The 18,029-nt window shown below is 37.3% G+C and overlaps 1 protein-coding gene and 1 pseudogene across 2 annotated transcripts; one reads left to right on the forward strand and one right to left on the reverse strand.

Moving 5' to 3' along the window:
* The first annotated feature begins 3,140 nt into the window (after nt 1-3,140).
* On the forward strand, nt 3,141-5,581 carry LOC18102615 (peroxidase 40-like; annotated as a pseudogene).
* A 301-nt stretch (nt 5,582-5,882) lies between these two features.
* LOC18102616 (flowering time control protein FCA) lies at nt 5,883-17,057 on the reverse strand. Of its 2 annotated transcripts, none has more exons than XM_024609541.2 (17): nt 16,438-17,057; nt 15,969-16,057; nt 15,633-15,711; nt 11,896-11,978; nt 11,765-11,816; nt 11,398-11,459; nt 11,090-11,156; nt 10,657-10,736; nt 10,499-10,566; nt 10,334-10,393; nt 10,071-10,233; nt 8,983-9,528; nt 8,287-8,463; nt 8,009-8,203; nt 6,852-6,914; nt 6,731-6,776; nt 5,883-6,287 (listed from the first exon to the last, which is right to left on the reverse strand). In XM_024609541.2, exons 1-17 carry the CDS (start codon nt 16,901-16,903, stop codon nt 6,280-6,282), a joined length of 2,304 nt encoding a protein of 767 aa, XP_024465309.2. In that variant the 5' UTR covers nt 16,904-17,057; the 3' UTR covers nt 5,883-6,279. The 2 variants fall into 2 exon arrangements, with proteins under 2 accessions (XP_024465309.2, XP_024465308.2); XM_024609540.2 differs by having other exon boundaries at nt 11,398-11,465.
* Between the last annotated feature and the right edge of the window lie 972 nt (nt 17,058-18,029).

The raw sequence follows: 18,029 nt of genomic DNA on the forward strand, positions 1-18,029 counted from the left end.
ATTATTTTCCTAAAATGTCCAGTAGTCACCCTTTCGTGATTAAGCCCTTGCTTAATCTTCTGAAGATTTCAAATAAGCAACAGCTTTCAATTCAACGAAAAATGTAGCTGAAACAATCTATAATGTGAATAAAATAAAAATTCTCAAACCTAATTAGTATATATTTCAATAATATGATAGAAAAAATAACACGCTAACTATTTACATAAAGATTTAAAACCGACCTAACAAAAAAAATTCAAAAGTTGAGTAGAAAAAATAATTAAAATTAGAAATCAACTACAAAAATAACAAAAAGCAACAATTTCTAAGTCTACCTTGAGAGTTTTTTTTTTACCTCGAGTGGTTGTAATGAGTCAGGTTTTTTATAGAATTGATTATATAGAACTATCTGGTAAAATGTAAAAATGATCCAACAAACAAATTTAATTAAAATTATAGATGTTTTTATTAGGCTTTAACATATATAAAGTTTTTTTTAATGAGCTTAAACTTATCTACTTGGTACAAAAACATATTCGCAACTCGTTACACATCCAACCTACGAACATCTAATTCTTAATTATTATTTTTTGTTTGCCAAGATATTTCTTAATTTTTGAATATCAGGATGTAGAAACATTTGGAAAGGCTGCATCCATGCATTCACATCATACCTACAGATCATCTCCGCGACCATAGAGGTTTTAGGTTCCATCGTGGAGCTATGTGATTTGTGAAGCCGTAGTATATAGCATAGGCCATAATGGCATGCCGGGATGAATCATGTCATCTAGAAGAAATTGTGTGAAAGCTTTTCCGTCAATTTTTAGGAAAGTTTTTGGAAGCATGATATCATGGTATGAACACAGGAAGGTTTCAAGGAAATAATTTATGATCGAACAATGAACATGATAAAGATTCTCACAATTTTGTCCACCTTGCTATAGCAGTGAATATTCTTTAAATGACAGGATGGAGTGTATTTGCCTTTAAGCATCTTTAGAAAGTGGAAGAGATGGAAAATCGCACCCCTGATCTTGATTGTTCTCAGAAAAGAGAATTGGAAGGTGAGAATTGTCCTGCGTGATTAATACCCCAAACTTTCTAGTTAGCCGCTGATCATGAACTTTTCATTTCAAGTTAATATACTCTTTTTTTAACAACACAGGAACTTTTCATCCTTAACAGTTCACGTGAATGATCACCTAGAAATCAATTGCACAACACATTTAAAAGGTTTAATTCGAGGGTGTTTTGGATCATTGAAATAATGGATTAATTTCAACATCCCATACACGTACGCATACATAATTACCATGAATGTGTGGCATGTGCGTACATAAATGCCTCGCTAGCTAGTTCTAATTAAACATGAAAGCGTGAATTTATTCTTCTGGGACAAGCAAAAAAAGTGTTGGGGGACAATCTAGCCGTCAATATATAGAAATTTTATGTTCAGATCTTGAAAAGAGTGCGATAGGAAGGCACTGAAAGAATTAGGATAACATTTTGAATAACTCAAAATTCCTCGAATCACCCTTTTGAAAAGATATTAATTATGAAATGTAAAAAAGGAAAGACAAAAACAATTCCCCGGTGGAATCTTGTCCATGAAGATACATATAATTGTGCACTTCTTATGCCCAGAGAGGTGACCATGCTATATCAATGATTAATCAATCAAACAACTATGGTTTCATAGGCATGGTCCGCATGTGCTTACGAGTCTTTACATGGAGGAGGTGGGACGTGGAAAGAACTAGCCTTTTTTTTTTCAACCCTATTCGTTTTGGATTCATCTTAGAGGAACTGGATATTCCTTTCTCTCCAATGAATTTCTAACCTTGCTTAAACAATGGTTAGTTTACTTCTGCTAGAGAATTTAGTCTCCTTTTTTTTTGTTTAAAAACACAAGTTTGGAGGGAAGAGAGGACGAGTTACAGGCACTTGATTGATGGCATGGCCTTGTTTTTTGTCGTAGCAATCCAGCCCTTTTTTGAAAGGAGGCCTAGTTTCTTATTGATATAGAGCCCAGTACTCAAGAAATGGATTGTTCGAGAGGCCCGATTAATGAGCCCCCCCAGCTCATTACACAAGGGCCTATCTTGGAACATCTCTCTCCGACGAAAATCATGGGCCTTCTTGAGAGTCGAGTCCATTGGCCTTTCTGTATGGCTCCGGCTATGGATAATCTTGCCGAACGAAGAACCACTTGCTAATGTAAGCACAAGAAACAAAACATGAATGGGAAGTCGAGCAGTTAAAGTTTAGATTTCTATTAACAAAAGAGATACCAGTTATACCTTACTTGTGACAGATTTAAGATTGTTTCATCTTAGGTCTTCCCTATGTTCATTAATTCTCCTTTTCAGTGGCCATCTGACATTGTTGACAGATTGTTTCAAGAAGTGCCGGAGGGTTAATTCTATTTTGTTGTTTTATGCAGACCCCGGCGACCCTCAAATTCTTGATGCATCATTAATTTCAATTCTTGGGATTTATATTCGGACAACATGAGTTTTTTGAACAACGTAAGTAAAGAACTCAACAATCCTTTTACATGGACATTACAGCGCTCAAAAAATGACTCAAACCTAATCACAGTAGAGTAATTAATCATCCTGTGAATGAAGATCGACGGCATAACTTTATAACGCATACCATATACTATTATGGTAGAAAATATACTGAGACAAAGTAGCCATTCTATTCAATATTCATAATACAAGATTTGCAGCACTTTTACTATTTTTCATTAGGGGAAACTTACAAGGCTAAAGGGTGTTCAGGAGTATGTAATTGTTGTTTTTTAAAATATTTTTTTATTCAAAAATATCAAAATAATATTTTTTTTTATTTGTTAAAAATAATTTTTGACATTTGATGATCCGAAAATATATTAAAAAAATTAAAACAAAAAATATTTAAAATTTCAGGAAACATAATGAATAAGTATTAACAGAGACTATTAATTACCAGCACATTAATTTTTTTTATCTTTTAAATATTTGAAGTTATGGGTATTATATTTGTTTTAATATCTTGAATATAATTCATGAAAAAGAATGTAATGTTTAACAAAAACTTGAATAATCTACGTGCAATGCCATTGCATGTCTAAAACTAGTGTGTGTGTGTGTGTGTGTGTGTCTGTGTGTGTGTGGTGTCCACTAGTCAGGGAGAGCATTCCTTGGTTCGGTTGGTTTTGACCGAAAAAATTAACCAAATTGAAATTTACAAATGTGGAGAGAATTCAAGAAGAAAAGCAGGAGAATTGAGGGAGTGCACAAGAGAGAAAGGAGACAGAGAGATAGATGGGCTGGCAGATGACCTGAGCAAGCTTTGTAGCATGAGAACCAACTCTACATAGTCGTTTCAAGCCTGCTAAGCATGCATGGTTTCTGAGATCAATTAGAATTCTATTTCAGAGATTGATCCTCTCTTGCCAGGGTCAATAATGCATGTACTCAGAGCATTGATCCTTGTCTTGTGAAAATGGATTTAGCATGTTAGATGAGATTTCTACTTTTGTTGTTTTTTCTTCTCTCCTTTTGCTATCTCCATAGCGTATCAAATTTACTGCCTTTAATGTAGGCTGTCATTCATGCGATAAACAAATTCCGGCCCCGAACAGAGCATGAAAAAGATTTTCCCATTTTTTTTCTCCATGCTCCCCCGACTCTTGATTGTTCTTATAAAAGAGATGCTGAAAGTAGGGATCCTTAGCCTTGTATTATAAAATACCACAAAGTATTAGAAATTTTCCTTTTCAATGAAATGCAAATATCATATTCTTAACGATCACATTACAAGACATCTAAAAATCTGCCTATCAAACACCTCTTAAAATACATTTCAGAAAACTGATTCAAAGAAGTAACAAAAAACTGCCTTAGCCTGGCACACATTTCAGAAAATACCTGCAGGGTATACTATCAATGGCCTGAATTCATGGTTTCTATCAGCAACACTAGAGATCCTTTTTGGCTCTTAGTTTTGATGGCAAAGATTAAAAAGATGTGTGGGCTATAAGCCTAGAAGACACAACTTAAACAATCATCTGCATCTGTTGAGTTCATGAATGGAACAATCCAACCCCTCAACGGAAACAGAACCTGCAACTCTAAGCTCTAGTGGTTTCTGACAAACTACTGGGCCCCTTTCTCTCAACATACTTGGGAAATTTTCAATGTACCATCTCAACTCTGAGAGAAACATTCGGTAAAAAGAAAAATTGAAGCACATGGGATTAGGGTACTGCACGCTCATCATGTACTATGAACTTGACTGCTTCCAAGTCTTGACAGCGTTGTCCAGTAACCAGTAACCACTAACCACCCTTTGGTACAATACATGAAACTACTCCATCTCTCTTTTTTTCGCAGCAATTTCTATTCAAGTGAACTGAAGCTATTAACCCCAGCACCATTTCATATACGTCCACACAAGCTAGTGGAACATGGATATGATCTTACCTTTTTTGTTTTATGATGCTTATTAAGCTTGTAATTGAGTTGGCAAAGCACCAACCACTTTGAACAAAACATGTGTGGATGATATTGGTGTGCTATTGCAGTTTGACGTGTACAAAGAATCCTGCCCAGAGGCAGACCCTTATATCTTATCTTGGGTTGAAAGTGCAATCTCCGAGGAACCAAGAACGGCAGCTTCCATGCTTCATCTTCCCTTCCATGATTGCTTTGTTAATGCAAGTCAAAGTTTAATTTTATGAACTTTACATATTGTTTCTCTTTATGAAAGCTTTTATTGCAATAGCAATGGCCATGATACAAATTGTGTTTTGCAGGGATTGGGCGCTTCAGTGTTGCTAGATGATACTGAGAACTTTGTGGGTGAAAAAAGCTGGACCATTGAACTTGAACTCGTTAAATCTGATCTGGAATCTGTTTGTCCTGAAACGGTTTCTTGTGCTAATATTCTCGCAGTTGTTGCCACTGATTCTGTTCTTCTTGTGTGTTGCATTTTTGCCACTCTTCATGTTAAAAGAATATCTTACTATCTTTAAATGGTTTGAACTAACCTGAATTCTACTTAATCTGCAGTCTGGTGGACCAAGTTAGGAAGTCCAGATGGGTAGGAAGGATAGCTTGAGTGCTAGCAAGGCAGCAGCGACTGGGAATATACGTGCTCCAAATTCTAGTGTATCAACTCGTAGTGGCTAATTTTCAGAATGTTGGCATCATACAGAATGATATGGTTGCCCTCTCAGGTAATATGTTTCCTATCCTAATGCATGTCAGGACACTCCTGCCACTTGAAAACCACGGTCTAATTGTGATTCGGCAGGTGCGCACACAATAGGAAAAGCTAGATGCTCAACTCTTAGCTCTCGATTCCTGTGCCCTGGTAACTACGGTGGCCGTGATGTTTATGTGGACTTCGTTCAGTCGCTACAGCAACCATGCTCATAAACTGTTGACAGCAACACGACTGTAGCACATCTTGACCTGGTGACCCCAGCTACATTCGACAATCTTCTCTAGGAAAGGGATTCCTTCCGTCTGACCAGTTCTTTGTAATAGAGATCGCACACGTGAGATTGCAGAATCCTACGTGGAGGACCATTATTATTCTTTGAGGAGTTCAAGAATTCCACGCTGAAAATGGGAGGCTTAAGGCCGCTTAAAGATGACAGGCGAAATATGTAGGAACTGTAGGACAGTCGACTAATCTTTCGATTACTACTAGCAAGATGACAAGCTACATGCTGATAACTTGGCTCAATTTAGAAGCTTTATCCATAATCCATGAGGTTTATATAAACGTTCGAGCGTGTAAAAAAAAAATACTCGAAAATTATAGTTTTATAATGTGTCCTAAAACGGTTAAACACCACTTTCGATTTTCTTTTCTGCTATGAATCTAGTATAACCCAACACTAATAAAATAAACCTGGCAAAAAAAGTACAACGCCTGGTGAATATTACTATTATTATTCATCAGCATCACTTGCCATCTCGGATCCTCAAGTGGGGCCAAATATGGGGGTTATGTGGTTACAAGTGAATATTGGATCATAGGTAGCAACTGATATGTTATATAGGCAAGTCATTACCCCGTGTACTGATGGCACATAGGCATTTGCATTACAGCAACTGTTGAACAGTAAATCGCCACAGCTAGTAAAGATTAAGCTGGAAAAACTGTTCAATAAACATCTCATTTAGCATTTAAAGCTCATAGCAGTTGTTGCCGCTCCTGTCGGATTGCCAGTGCTCTCACTTGGCATTTCAAGTAGCTGTAACTTTGCCCATGTGCTGCCTCAGATTCCTCTCTTCAAGTTCCTGGAGAAGAACGCAACATAACATGAGTAAGAGAACAAAAAACAATGAGCAAGACGAACAGAGAATTGAAAACTCCCAAACTGTCTTCCAAACCACATTTAAGGGTGTCTATGCCATCTTCCAAAACAATCTACCACATCTTGAGACTTGAATTGTCAGTCTCGTAAAAAAAAGAATCCAATTCTACTCCCCAAAGCAACCCAATGTCCCATAATCATGACCCACTAATCATGTTATCTTGGCAGTTTGCACACAAGTGCAATGCTGCAGGTGCTTTCATTCAGTTTCATCCAAAAGGGCACCTTGCAAGGACGAGTTACTATTTTTGATGTTCAGGCATAATTTTCTAGGTTTCCTTTGCACTAATTCCTATTTGTCTTGAGAAACTTTGGGTGAAAAGAAAACCATCCCAGAGTAATATAAAAATAGAAAATTATCAGAACCTGCTGGCTTATTCCTCCACATCCAATCCTGAGCAACTGGACGCCCCTGCAGCAGACAATGACCTTAGGAATGATCTATTATTACAGAAAAGGTCCAAGGACACGGAAAAACACAAGGTACCTGGAAGCGTGTCGAATCGTTGACTGAACTAGCTGCTGCAGGTAATTGTGTATAACCATGTTCCTGCAAAGTCAAAAAAAGATCCAAAAGGCAGATGACAAAAAACTCCTAACAGGAAAAAGATAAACGTGCAAAAGTTGTGTTCACATACATATTTCCTTCCATTTAAATCTTCAGTGAAAAAACAGATAGCAGAACACTTTCCACAGCTTTAATGAAGTCTAAATTCTAAAATGTGCCCGTGCAACAGGCATGGACTTGCATTCCATACAAGATACAAGATATTATAGGTTTAAAACTAAAAATTGTGCAGTTGCATGGTGTGGAGACCCAAATAGTTTCAGATTAAGGCTTGGTTGTTATTGTTTGTTTTAACAAGGGAGTAAATCAAACATATAAAAAGGCATCTTCTTGCATCTCCAATTTCATGACTTCTCGAGCAATTGTGGATAGCATGAAAAGCACATCCACCTAATGCAGAGCGCCATCTGCAACATTCCAATCAAAGCAAACTCCAGGGAATAAACCAGATTTAATACATGTAGGACACATTGATTTTTTGACAAGGGAACCAACAAAGATGGACGGGCTCAACCAAAAAAGTGCACCAGGGGCAATCTTTTTCATACAATGCAATCTACAAACGATCCAAAACTACACCAATCATTCCCTGGATTAACAGACAGGCTAAATTTCTTTGGACAACAAGACCTCTGGTGGGTGACAATACTTTCAATTATCATTGGGAATTCATATGAGTTTATGTAATACATTTACATTCTTCCATTTAAAATTTCTATGCAGTTATTATCTTACCACCTGCAAAATATGCAACTTGACACATTGTAATGGTATGTGGAATGGCCAGGCAAAGACTGAGGCTTAATTTGCTAAACCAGCCATACAACAACTAATAGAAAAATCAGTACTCAAAAGTAAGTACCCACAAAAGGAGGCTTTTAAGGCAGTCTCATTTTAAGACAGGCATTACTGTGACACATTAACAAATAACAAAATGCTTTCTGATGACTGGTAATTATCTGAGCATATCTTGTTGACCCCTAACTTCAGTAGTGGCATACTGGAAGTTCATGATATGGAGTTAGCGAGGAGATATGATATGCACTACAATTTGGAACAACAATATAGACACTAACCGTAGAAGAAAAGGAAGGCTGTGGCTGCTGTTGCTGGTGGCGAAACTGTGTTTGAAGATGCACCTGTTGGGTTTGTGGCACTTGCTGGGTGGGCAAAACTTGAGGATTTGTCTGTGGTTGAGGCAGTTGAACTGGAGGTTTTTGGTGCAGTTGCTGCTGCTGCTCAAATAATTTCAATTCTTCAGGCTTCTCCCACTGTCCAGTCACAGGGAAAAATTAACAGCTAATTCAAACAATTAAGTGCCAACAACAGAGCAAATCAACGATCAGTTGCTTACTCGGCTTTCATGAGTTACACCGTTATAATAGTACTTGAATCCCTCAGGGGATGTATGCTCAGTCCAATTACATTTTACAGGAGCTACAGTCTGACTCATAACACCTGCAGTAGGAGCAGAAGTAGATGGAGGCAAATCTACAGGAAGTGGAGTGCTGGCAACTGCTTGTGGAGGCCACTGAGAATGTGAAGGCAGGCAGTGCTTTCAGTATATAATCATAATAACACAAGTTTAACAAGCAAAAGGAAGTACAACAGCAAACACAAGATTGAGAGAAAATAGTATAATTTCTTAGATGGGCAAATTAGTGCAGCATCCTAACATGAGAAACTGGAATTTGGGTTTTCACGAAGTGAAGGGTGCCCCACGAAAAGACAAGTGGTATAAATGTAAGTAAAATATCATGGGCACTAACAGGTCAGACAGATAAAATTTTATCCAACGCCAACACCCAGCAACACTTTCAAGTTCAAGTTTCCTTGTGATCAGAACTACTTTTCCAGAAACCAAAATCATGTTTCCAGCTTTTGATAGCAGTTTTAACCAATGACGTCAAGCAAATGATCTAGAGCTGTATGCGCATTAAACCTTGCAGCCCAATACATGACTTTTACCAAATTTTGAAGAGAAGTGAGTAATGAATCTAGGAATTCCCGACCACTACACAGCTCTTTACCCTCTAAAAGCTTATCGTACCTGCTGTCTTGGAGCCTGGGGACTCTGTTGCAGTGTGCTCTGGTTTGATGGTTGCATCATCTGCAACTGTTGCTGCAGCTGGGAAAAAGCCTGCTGAGATGACTGAAAGCTTGCTTGCAGGGTTTGAGTTTGTTGTGACAGCATCTGAGCTAACTGAGAAGGGGACTGCTGGAGAGGCTGAAGTAGTTGCTGCTGAACAGGTGCAGGCAATTGCTGTTGATTTATTGCTACAGACATGGAGTGGGGGGCTTGTAGTGCTACAGTTGATGAGATGCCCTGCTGGATCTCAGTTTGAGAAGCAGGTAACTGTCTTCCAAAGCCAATCATATGCTGTGATGGCAGTGCTTGACTGAAGGGTGTTTGACCAGTTGCAAGCGAACTCTGTAGCTGACTGACATGAGAAGTCTGTGTCTGAGGATAGGAAGATGCAGCTTGAGCATGTAGTTGAAGGGAAGGTGGCAAGTGCTGAGGCGATTGAAGTGGTTTCTGCAGAGGTGATATTTGCTGGCTAGCAGGGGGGAGATGCTGCAGTGACTGGTTAACAGTCTGAAAAAATAAAAACATGTAGACAATATTTGTTAGTCTAGGATGACAATGAGAAGCACATGCAGGCATCAATAAGTGTCTTCATGTGCCCAAGATGCAGCAGGAGAAACTGTCAATCCTCAAAGTTCTGTAAGAATAGAAGTAACAGTGTCGAACCATGTGGGTCTGGGGTCTGAATTGCTAAAGCTAGCAACAAGAAACATATGCTTAGAATTAAACAAAGGAAACTCGTGCGCAACAAAGGAGACAAGTTTCTCATAAGAAGATATTCAATATACCATCCAATCAAAGAATATACATGTCAAGAAAAAGACTGCCAACTCCATGAATCTCTAAGTGGGATTCGTGACAAGAAAAGGGGTATTTTATCAAAAGTGAACATGATCAGGTGATCAATATACCATCCAATAAAAAAAATTGTTTTGTAAGTAAAAGACCAGATTAATCATGCATTTGCTTAAAGAGTCAAAACAAAAATTAATCATGGGTAAGAGAAAATGCTAAAGAGTTTCAACGTATCAGATAACTGCAAATAGTCTTACCTGGTTTAAAGGCATTGCTAAGTCACCAGACCTAGGAGGCAACTGATTCCCAAAACCATGAACACCAGCATTGGAGGAAGGACCCATATTCTGGGGACTCATTGGAAGCCAAGCATTAGGCGGAATATGGTCACCCATAGGATCCCCTAAATTTGGTGGCGGTCTAACAAAAGTGAGCATGAAAGCAATAATGTCAAAACAATAGATAAATAGAGAAGCTGAAGTGACAGTTTATTTTACCAGAATGTTAAGGGAAAATTTACCTAAGCCCTGAAGCTTGAAATCTTGGGCCGGCACCTGGACTACCAAATGCAGGACCACCTCTGGGGAAAAAAAAAAGCTCCAACATTTATTTTGTGAATTTCATTCAAAATGTAACAAGAAATGTACAAGTAATCCAGAGTGAAAGATGATCACAGCTGAAAAACCTTGAGTCTCCTCCAGGCCTGGGCCTCTTAGGATCTGCAAACCGGACAGTTAATGGTTGCTCACAACCCTGAACAGTTCAGAAAATTGAAGTAAAAAGGTGACACTTAATATTATATTCAGTAAACCTAACATCATAAAAGCAGCAAGCACTCCTTACTCTCATTGTATATATTCCGTTAAGACCATTAATAGCTGCCAATGCCATGTCTCTATGGGAGTATTTAACAAAACCACAACCTTCAGAATGAATTCAACAGGAGAATCAGCAGTCGAAAGTTAGAAACATGATGGTATTAGCTTCACATAGTTAAGATAATAAAGAAAAGGAAGTGCCAAGAAGAATGCACTGAGAAGAAGCATCAACCCTGCATGCTGTCACATAAAATGTTGGCCAATTGTTTACTGAGATATAGACTGATAATACCACCCATCCCTTATTGTTATGTAGATAATTTAGAAAAAGAACAATAACAATCTAATTTGCTCCACAAATACCTAGAAAAAAATATGCGGCATTAAGTTGAAAAGAAAATGAATTCAAATACAGGAATATTATGTTTCTTAACATGAAGTAAGAGTTAAGGGCACACCACGACTCTGCTTCATTTCATCACGCATAAGGTAAACATCTTCAACCCGACCATATGGTGTAAAAATCTGAACAAAGAAACACTTATTATTATACACATGCCTAGAAAGAAAAAGTAAACTGAATAAACGAAATTCATATATGCATCTATGAGGGAATGGTATAGAAGGTATATCTACTCATCAGATAAACCAACAAACTGTTAAATATTCACTAGAAGAGAATAAAGCATTCATTAAGAGGGAGAGAGGAAGGCAAGCTGTCAGAAGAATGACAAAACAATAAACAACCAAAAGACATGTGACATACTTCCTCAACTTCCTTTTCTGTAGCCTGTTTGTTCAGTGAACCAACAAACAACTTGTACTCAACTGCACCTACCATACAAAGGAAAAAATCAGGGAAGGAAATTAGAAATTAGAAATAATAACATATTTGCATGTGTTCTGTCCTATTAAAAACAAGTTTTAACTGTTCAAGGAACACAGCACCTAAAAGGGCATTTGCCCACGGAAATATTTGATCCAAGATAGTAATGAAGAACAAGAAATGTCCATTTCATAAAAGTTTTGAATAGTTAGCAAACCTAAGAATGTTTCATAGAGCAGATTCAACATGTAAGAAACAGATCAAACTTCGGAAACTTGGAAATCTCAGTTAAGTCATTGACAATTACCAAGGCGCTCTCGTTCTCCATCAGCATATCTAACTTGGATGGGACCCACACCCTGGAAAACAAATGTTTAACATGTGAAACTGCTATAATGATACACATAATTGGAAACCAAGCAAAGGAACGTAACTAACCCCAGGCAGAGTTCGTTGATTGTGCAAAGCTCTGATGGCCCTATCAGCTTCTTCTGAGGTTGCATATTTTATAAAACAACAGCCTGCATGAGTGAAATGTTTTTAACCTGATTTTCATGGTTACTTGCACCTTCAAACGGTGGTGTGTATGTCATTAAATCAAAATGTAAAAAACATATGCCAGCACTCCTATGCATTAAACCGATTATTGTTAGGAAAAAAGAGTGCTCCAATACTCAACTAGAGCATTGCAGCTTTAGATCCATAAATATAATTAGCTGTTATTATTAGAAGTAATGAGCTCTTAGGACTAATTGAATGATTCTAATCTAAAGGGGTTTGAAAAAGCATGAAGAAACCTGAAGGTACACTTGGGTAAAAAGCATAAAAAATGGAAAAGTGGATGTAACAGATGTTCTTCCCGCATTCTTTTGCAGCACTCATGGCATAAAGAATGTCAATCATGAATTAGTCCACAATGTTCTCTCAAACAATATAATTTGCTTAAAGACTAACAACAAATAAACCAAACAGAGAGCATATGTGGGAAATCATCAGGTCTTAGGCCAAAGGTCTCACATGTAGCCATTTCACTGGTCAACATAATGCGACGAAAAAGTAGAGTACTGACAAGGGAGTTTAGAAATAACAACCATAATAGATAACAGCAACATGGCAGTAATAGCATGACCAAAACCATATAAATCAACAACTTATGCACAAGCCAAATAGTGTTTGATGATCACAAGGTCAATGATCACTTAAAATCATGTTTGTCAACAAAAAAAAGGAACATAAGATCCCCCCTGCACTCCAGCATAAAAGGTCTGTAGCACTGGTAGTTAGTTATCTCAAACATGCACCAAGTAAAATGACATCCAAAGTGCGTTCTCCATTTTGGTCTCAAAATCTTACAACTCGGTAAGTCTCTGCATACATAGAGCCCCAATCTAGAACAGACAAATGTACCTCCTCCAAAATAAAGATGATAAATGTACCATGGAATCAATCGTGTTCTTTATTTGGCTCTTTTTGTGCAAAGAATAAGCTAGTGTAGAGCATAACCATGAGACTTCTAAACATACAGCACATCCAGGCTCCTATCGCAGCCGGTCTACTAAGAACTCAAATGTCACAGACATGCACATTCAAATTCCCTGCTGCAGTAAAATTAATAGATAACTTATAACCGAAAACCTTTCTCGGCTTCGTATTTTGTTTAATCAAACACAACCAGGTGCATCTAGAAAGAAGCCATCTGTCTTAGCTTTTATCAAGTCATCTTGGAGACAAGGTAAATATGGATCATCGCACATAACAGGGAGAATGGCACAACCAAAATGAAACAGAAACAGGAAAGGTAATATAGGATACACCAACATAAAAGAAAAGGATTGATGAGCCGTCACCACTGGAGAAGACAACCTTCAAAGTGTTCTGCCAAAACTCTTTGAAACATTCACAAAGTACAGCACACAATACAGACTGAGAGCAAAAGGCCATTGTTTGATCACAAATGCTAGCAATGGCTGCTGCAAGAGGGTTCTTTCATGATGTTTGAAACAATTCAAATGATAAAGCAATAGATTTTATACAAACTCTCTCACCATGCTGCACGGTCAATTTTGCAAAATTTGAGGAGCAGTACATCAATTGGGGTGTCTCACAAGTAAACTAAGACTCCTATGTGACCACCTTACAGGTGGCAGTAGTGGTGCACCACTTCAACAATAGTGATCAACTAAGTTGGTAGCATCAACTTTCAAACAATTTTGGTAGATAAAAAGAATGAAGTGAAATAACACCAGAGAGCAAATAGCCAAACTGGTGTGTGGCCAAAACAAGCTCTTACTCTAATCGACACTAATATGCCTCACTGTATATGGACCCTGATCTGTTATTTAAACTATCTACCTGATTCTATTTAGGAATATATAACCAGGAATTCATCATGAACCTCTCCTGCTTAGCCACTAGAGCACGATGAAAAATAAAACTAATACAAAACCCCTGACACAATAATATACAGCTAAGAAATTATTGCAGTCATGTGTCACCAAACTGCCATTTGATTGAGTTCTACAAACATGGCACATACCTGGTAAAAAAATTAAAAATGAACCTTTAGTACCTAATAAGAAACACAACGACAAAAAATGTTAAGAGCAGAATGCTATAGGGCACATCATCCACAATTGCCACACCATGACCATCACAATCTCATTCAAATGCAAGTTGGTAAATAATGAAATGATTTCTATTAACCAAAGCAATGGAGGTCACCACATAATGAAATTGAATATGACATTATAACTAATCACAAGCTGCTAGCAACCACCAAGCACAAACTTTAATAATTAAACAAAACCAAAGCACTGGAAGAAAAATCCTTACTTATCAATATTGCGCTCTACCTCACAAGCATGGTTAGAACAGCAAGACTAGGAAATGGTCCCCAAATTTAAACATTCAATTTTTTAGACCCTCAGTTACATGAAATCAAGGAATTGGCTTTTGATAAATAGACCATGGAAACAACAATATACACACACTTCAACCCAAACCATAAGCATACAAACCAAAGGGATACACATCATACATGCCTGCCACAACATTAGTAATACAAACCAAAGGGATACACATCATACACGCCTGCCACAACATTAGTAAGTGCGCTGTCTTATTAAGTATAACTGTTAAGTTCTAATCGAACACAAATTGGAGCCAAGCCATGCGCAACGAGCGTCTTACTACCACAACCCAACCACAAAAATAAGCTCCACGTTATATTCAACCAACCATCAAACAAAAAGCTTCCCAAGATATGTCCACATAATGAAGCTTTAACGTCCATCTCACAAGCAATAGGCTTATATTTCTTAAAAAACACATCACATGTTAATTTTCAAGATACTACTGCAACTGTTGGCACATCCATGTTCAACAAAACAGAACAAAGCCAGAAACCTCGAAGGAAAGCAGAAGGCAACATTCACATTACATTCAGACAATATTCATCTTATATCCATCATCTCATATCATAGAAAGGGGAAATAATCAGACAATCACCATAGACAATATTCATCCCATAAGAAATGGCCTATCACTCATATTTCCAGAGTAGCTTTGGAGTTTGGAGGGATGCATAACCGACAACCACAGCTCATTTAATGCAGTAACCAACCACATCCAACTAACAATCCAACTGCTAACCATCTCGTTTGACAGTGCAAAAAACAATATCAACAACATTCAAAGTGGACAGCTCCCAGTTTGCCAAGAAAAAAACCATAAAAAATCCTTAAGATTATATCATGTTTAACACCATTAGGAGAGTAACAATTAAATATTTTCTGGTGTCACTGTGAACAAAAGATGTCCTTATAAACATCCTGACATAAAAATGCTACAGTATGGTAATAGACATCCACATTACAGAACACTTATTGGGTAATACTCTCACTGCAGCAGCCACTATGACGAGAGGAGGATCTAATCATCTTCAAGTTCCAAACTGCTATAGAAAACTGTTTTTTAGTAGGTTTGCATGTGCTGTCTTCATGTTTTGACAGGACGAAGACAAAAAAAGGGGACCAAAACCAACAAGCCCGAAACTTGTTGCAAAAATAAACTGAGATGAAAGATGAGAATACTTTGCTCCCATCAGCCTCTTAGAGACCTGAAATAAGATACATAGGAATCACAATTACTTCATTTAAAAATAGCAGTTTACATACCTTGTTGCTGTCCTGTTCTCTTGTCTTTGATCAATGCAACCTCTATCACATTTCCATGTTCTTCAAACAAGGGGCGAATCTGGCATCAAATCAGTAAAACTACATTAAGATGGCACAAACATGACACTATAAAGTAAAAAATTCCTGCCCAATAAAGTTGAAGATAACCAACTGCAAAAAGACACAAATCAGCATCGTTTATGGTAAGACACCAGCCACGACAAAAAAGTGGAGAGTACTTGTGCACAGATACATGTATAAGAGGTTTCAAGTGCTTTCTTAAGGGTTCAGTATAAGTCTAATTATAATATTTCATGCATCAACTAAATGACTTACATCCATTTCAGTAGCTGTCCTTGGAACAGAACCCACAAAGAGCTTTGCAAAAGCAAAACCACTACGACCACCACCACCATCAAACCTATCTGCAAAATACAAATTCATTAACATCTGAACAAGAAAAGACAATAAAAACACATAATTTAACTTTAATGACATGATTAGCACAAAATGAGAGCAATCAAATTAATTTAAATTGCCATTCAATTCCACCAAAACTACACGAATAAACACCCAATTCCCAAATTAAGAAAAACAATAATTAAATTACCATTCAATTCCCACTAAAACTAGACATCTAAAACCCAATCCCCAAATTAAACAACGAAATTGAGTTAAATTTCTTTTCAACTTCATTATAAAACCACGCAAACAAAACCCAGATCTCCGAATTAAACACATATCAATTACCAAAACAGAAATTAAGAGAAAAAACGTTTCAATTTTTAACTAAACAAAACTTTACCAGGCGAGCTTCCGTGAAACCCTCGTTTGCGCCCGGAAATATTCTGAGGTGGCAGGGACAACGGAGGCGGCACTTGATAATTAGGCACAAACCCCCCACCTGCACCGCCCATCGGCCTAAACCCCCCATCACCACCACCACCCATGGGCCGGAATCCACCATCTCCACCTACACCACCACCCGGAGGACTATCAAATGCGCGCCTTCCCCCTCCACCGCCATGGTAATTATTAGGGCTACGGAGATTGTAATTGGTATAGTTGTTGCTGTTGCCGTTGTCAGAGTAGCGGTTTATAGGACTGTCGGAGAAGCGGGAAGGGGCATCGGAGAAGCGGGAGGGGCGGCGGTTAGGGTACGAGGAATCTTGGTTGTCGATGGTGTTGTTATAGCTGCTTGTGTTGTAGTTGTAGTTGTCGTTGTCGTTGTCGCTGTCGCTGTAGCGGTCTCCTCCCCTGTGTCTGTTCATTGATAATTGGAGGAAAAAACCCTAATTTTGACAAACCCTAATTCAGTGACTTGTGATTTTGTTGAAAGAGGGGGGAAAAGATTTAGGGAGGGAAAAGGAAATATGAGAGTGACAAAACTGGACTGAAGAATTTTCGTTTAGGAGTGGAGAAGTTTCGTTTTAGTTTTTAAGACAACCATGACTTATGGTCAAAAATCATTATAGTCCCTCGAGTATTGATATGCAGTCTGGTCAGCCTTTTTTTCATGTAAAAACAATGCCGATGAGTCACAAGCTATGAGAAAGTTAATGCAATAGGCCAACATGAAAAAAAAAAAAAAGGTATTTGGAAAATAAATAATTATTAATAGTACTAAATAACCTTATTCATTGCAGAGACTTGAAAAATAAAATAAAGATAACTCTTTAGTTGTAGGAAAATTGTTCTTGTACCTGTTGATATTTCACTTGTCATTTAATTTAAATGACAAATTATTTATTTTCTACATTTACATTTATACAGCAGAAAGAAAACAAAAGGGATAAAGTGTGTGTTTAGTATTATAATGCAGTGTGATTTTTAAAAAGTGTTTTTAAATTGAAATAAATAAATAAAAATATTTTTTATATTTTTTATATTAATACATCAAAATTATTTAAAAATAAATAAAAAGTATGCATTGAACACATACCTGTTTTGTATTAAAATATTTGATTTTACAAGTTTACTAATGTTCCTGCAGTAATAGTTTAAGGTCCGGATTTTGGGTTTTGACCGGGTCACCGGATCATCCATGTCAATTTTTTTTTTAAAAATCAAAATAACATCGTTTTAATAAAAAAAATAAAAACAAAAGTCAACGGGTTGCAACCGGGTCACCCCGAGTTTTTCTTTTCTCTATTTTTTCTTAAACTCAGCTCGGTTCTAGCTCCGAGTCCCGAGTCAACCCGCAAGGCCGGGCCAGGTTTCAAAACTACAAGTGAGAGCGTGAGGTCATCAATCAATTTCCTTTATTGTAATAATATATATAAAAAAAACTAGCAATATTGCTAAGAAATATATTTTATTTTTCTCTATAAAATGATATGATATCGATAACTATCTATCTATGAAGACTATTGTTAATATTCACCATAATAGTAATTT

This window comes from Populus trichocarpa, chromosome 10 (assembly GCF_000002775.5).
Source record: "Populus trichocarpa isolate Nisqually-1 chromosome 10, P.trichocarpa_v4.1, whole genome shotgun sequence".
NCBI classification, from domain to species: domain Eukaryota; kingdom Viridiplantae; phylum Streptophyta; class Magnoliopsida; order Malpighiales; family Salicaceae; genus Populus; species Populus trichocarpa.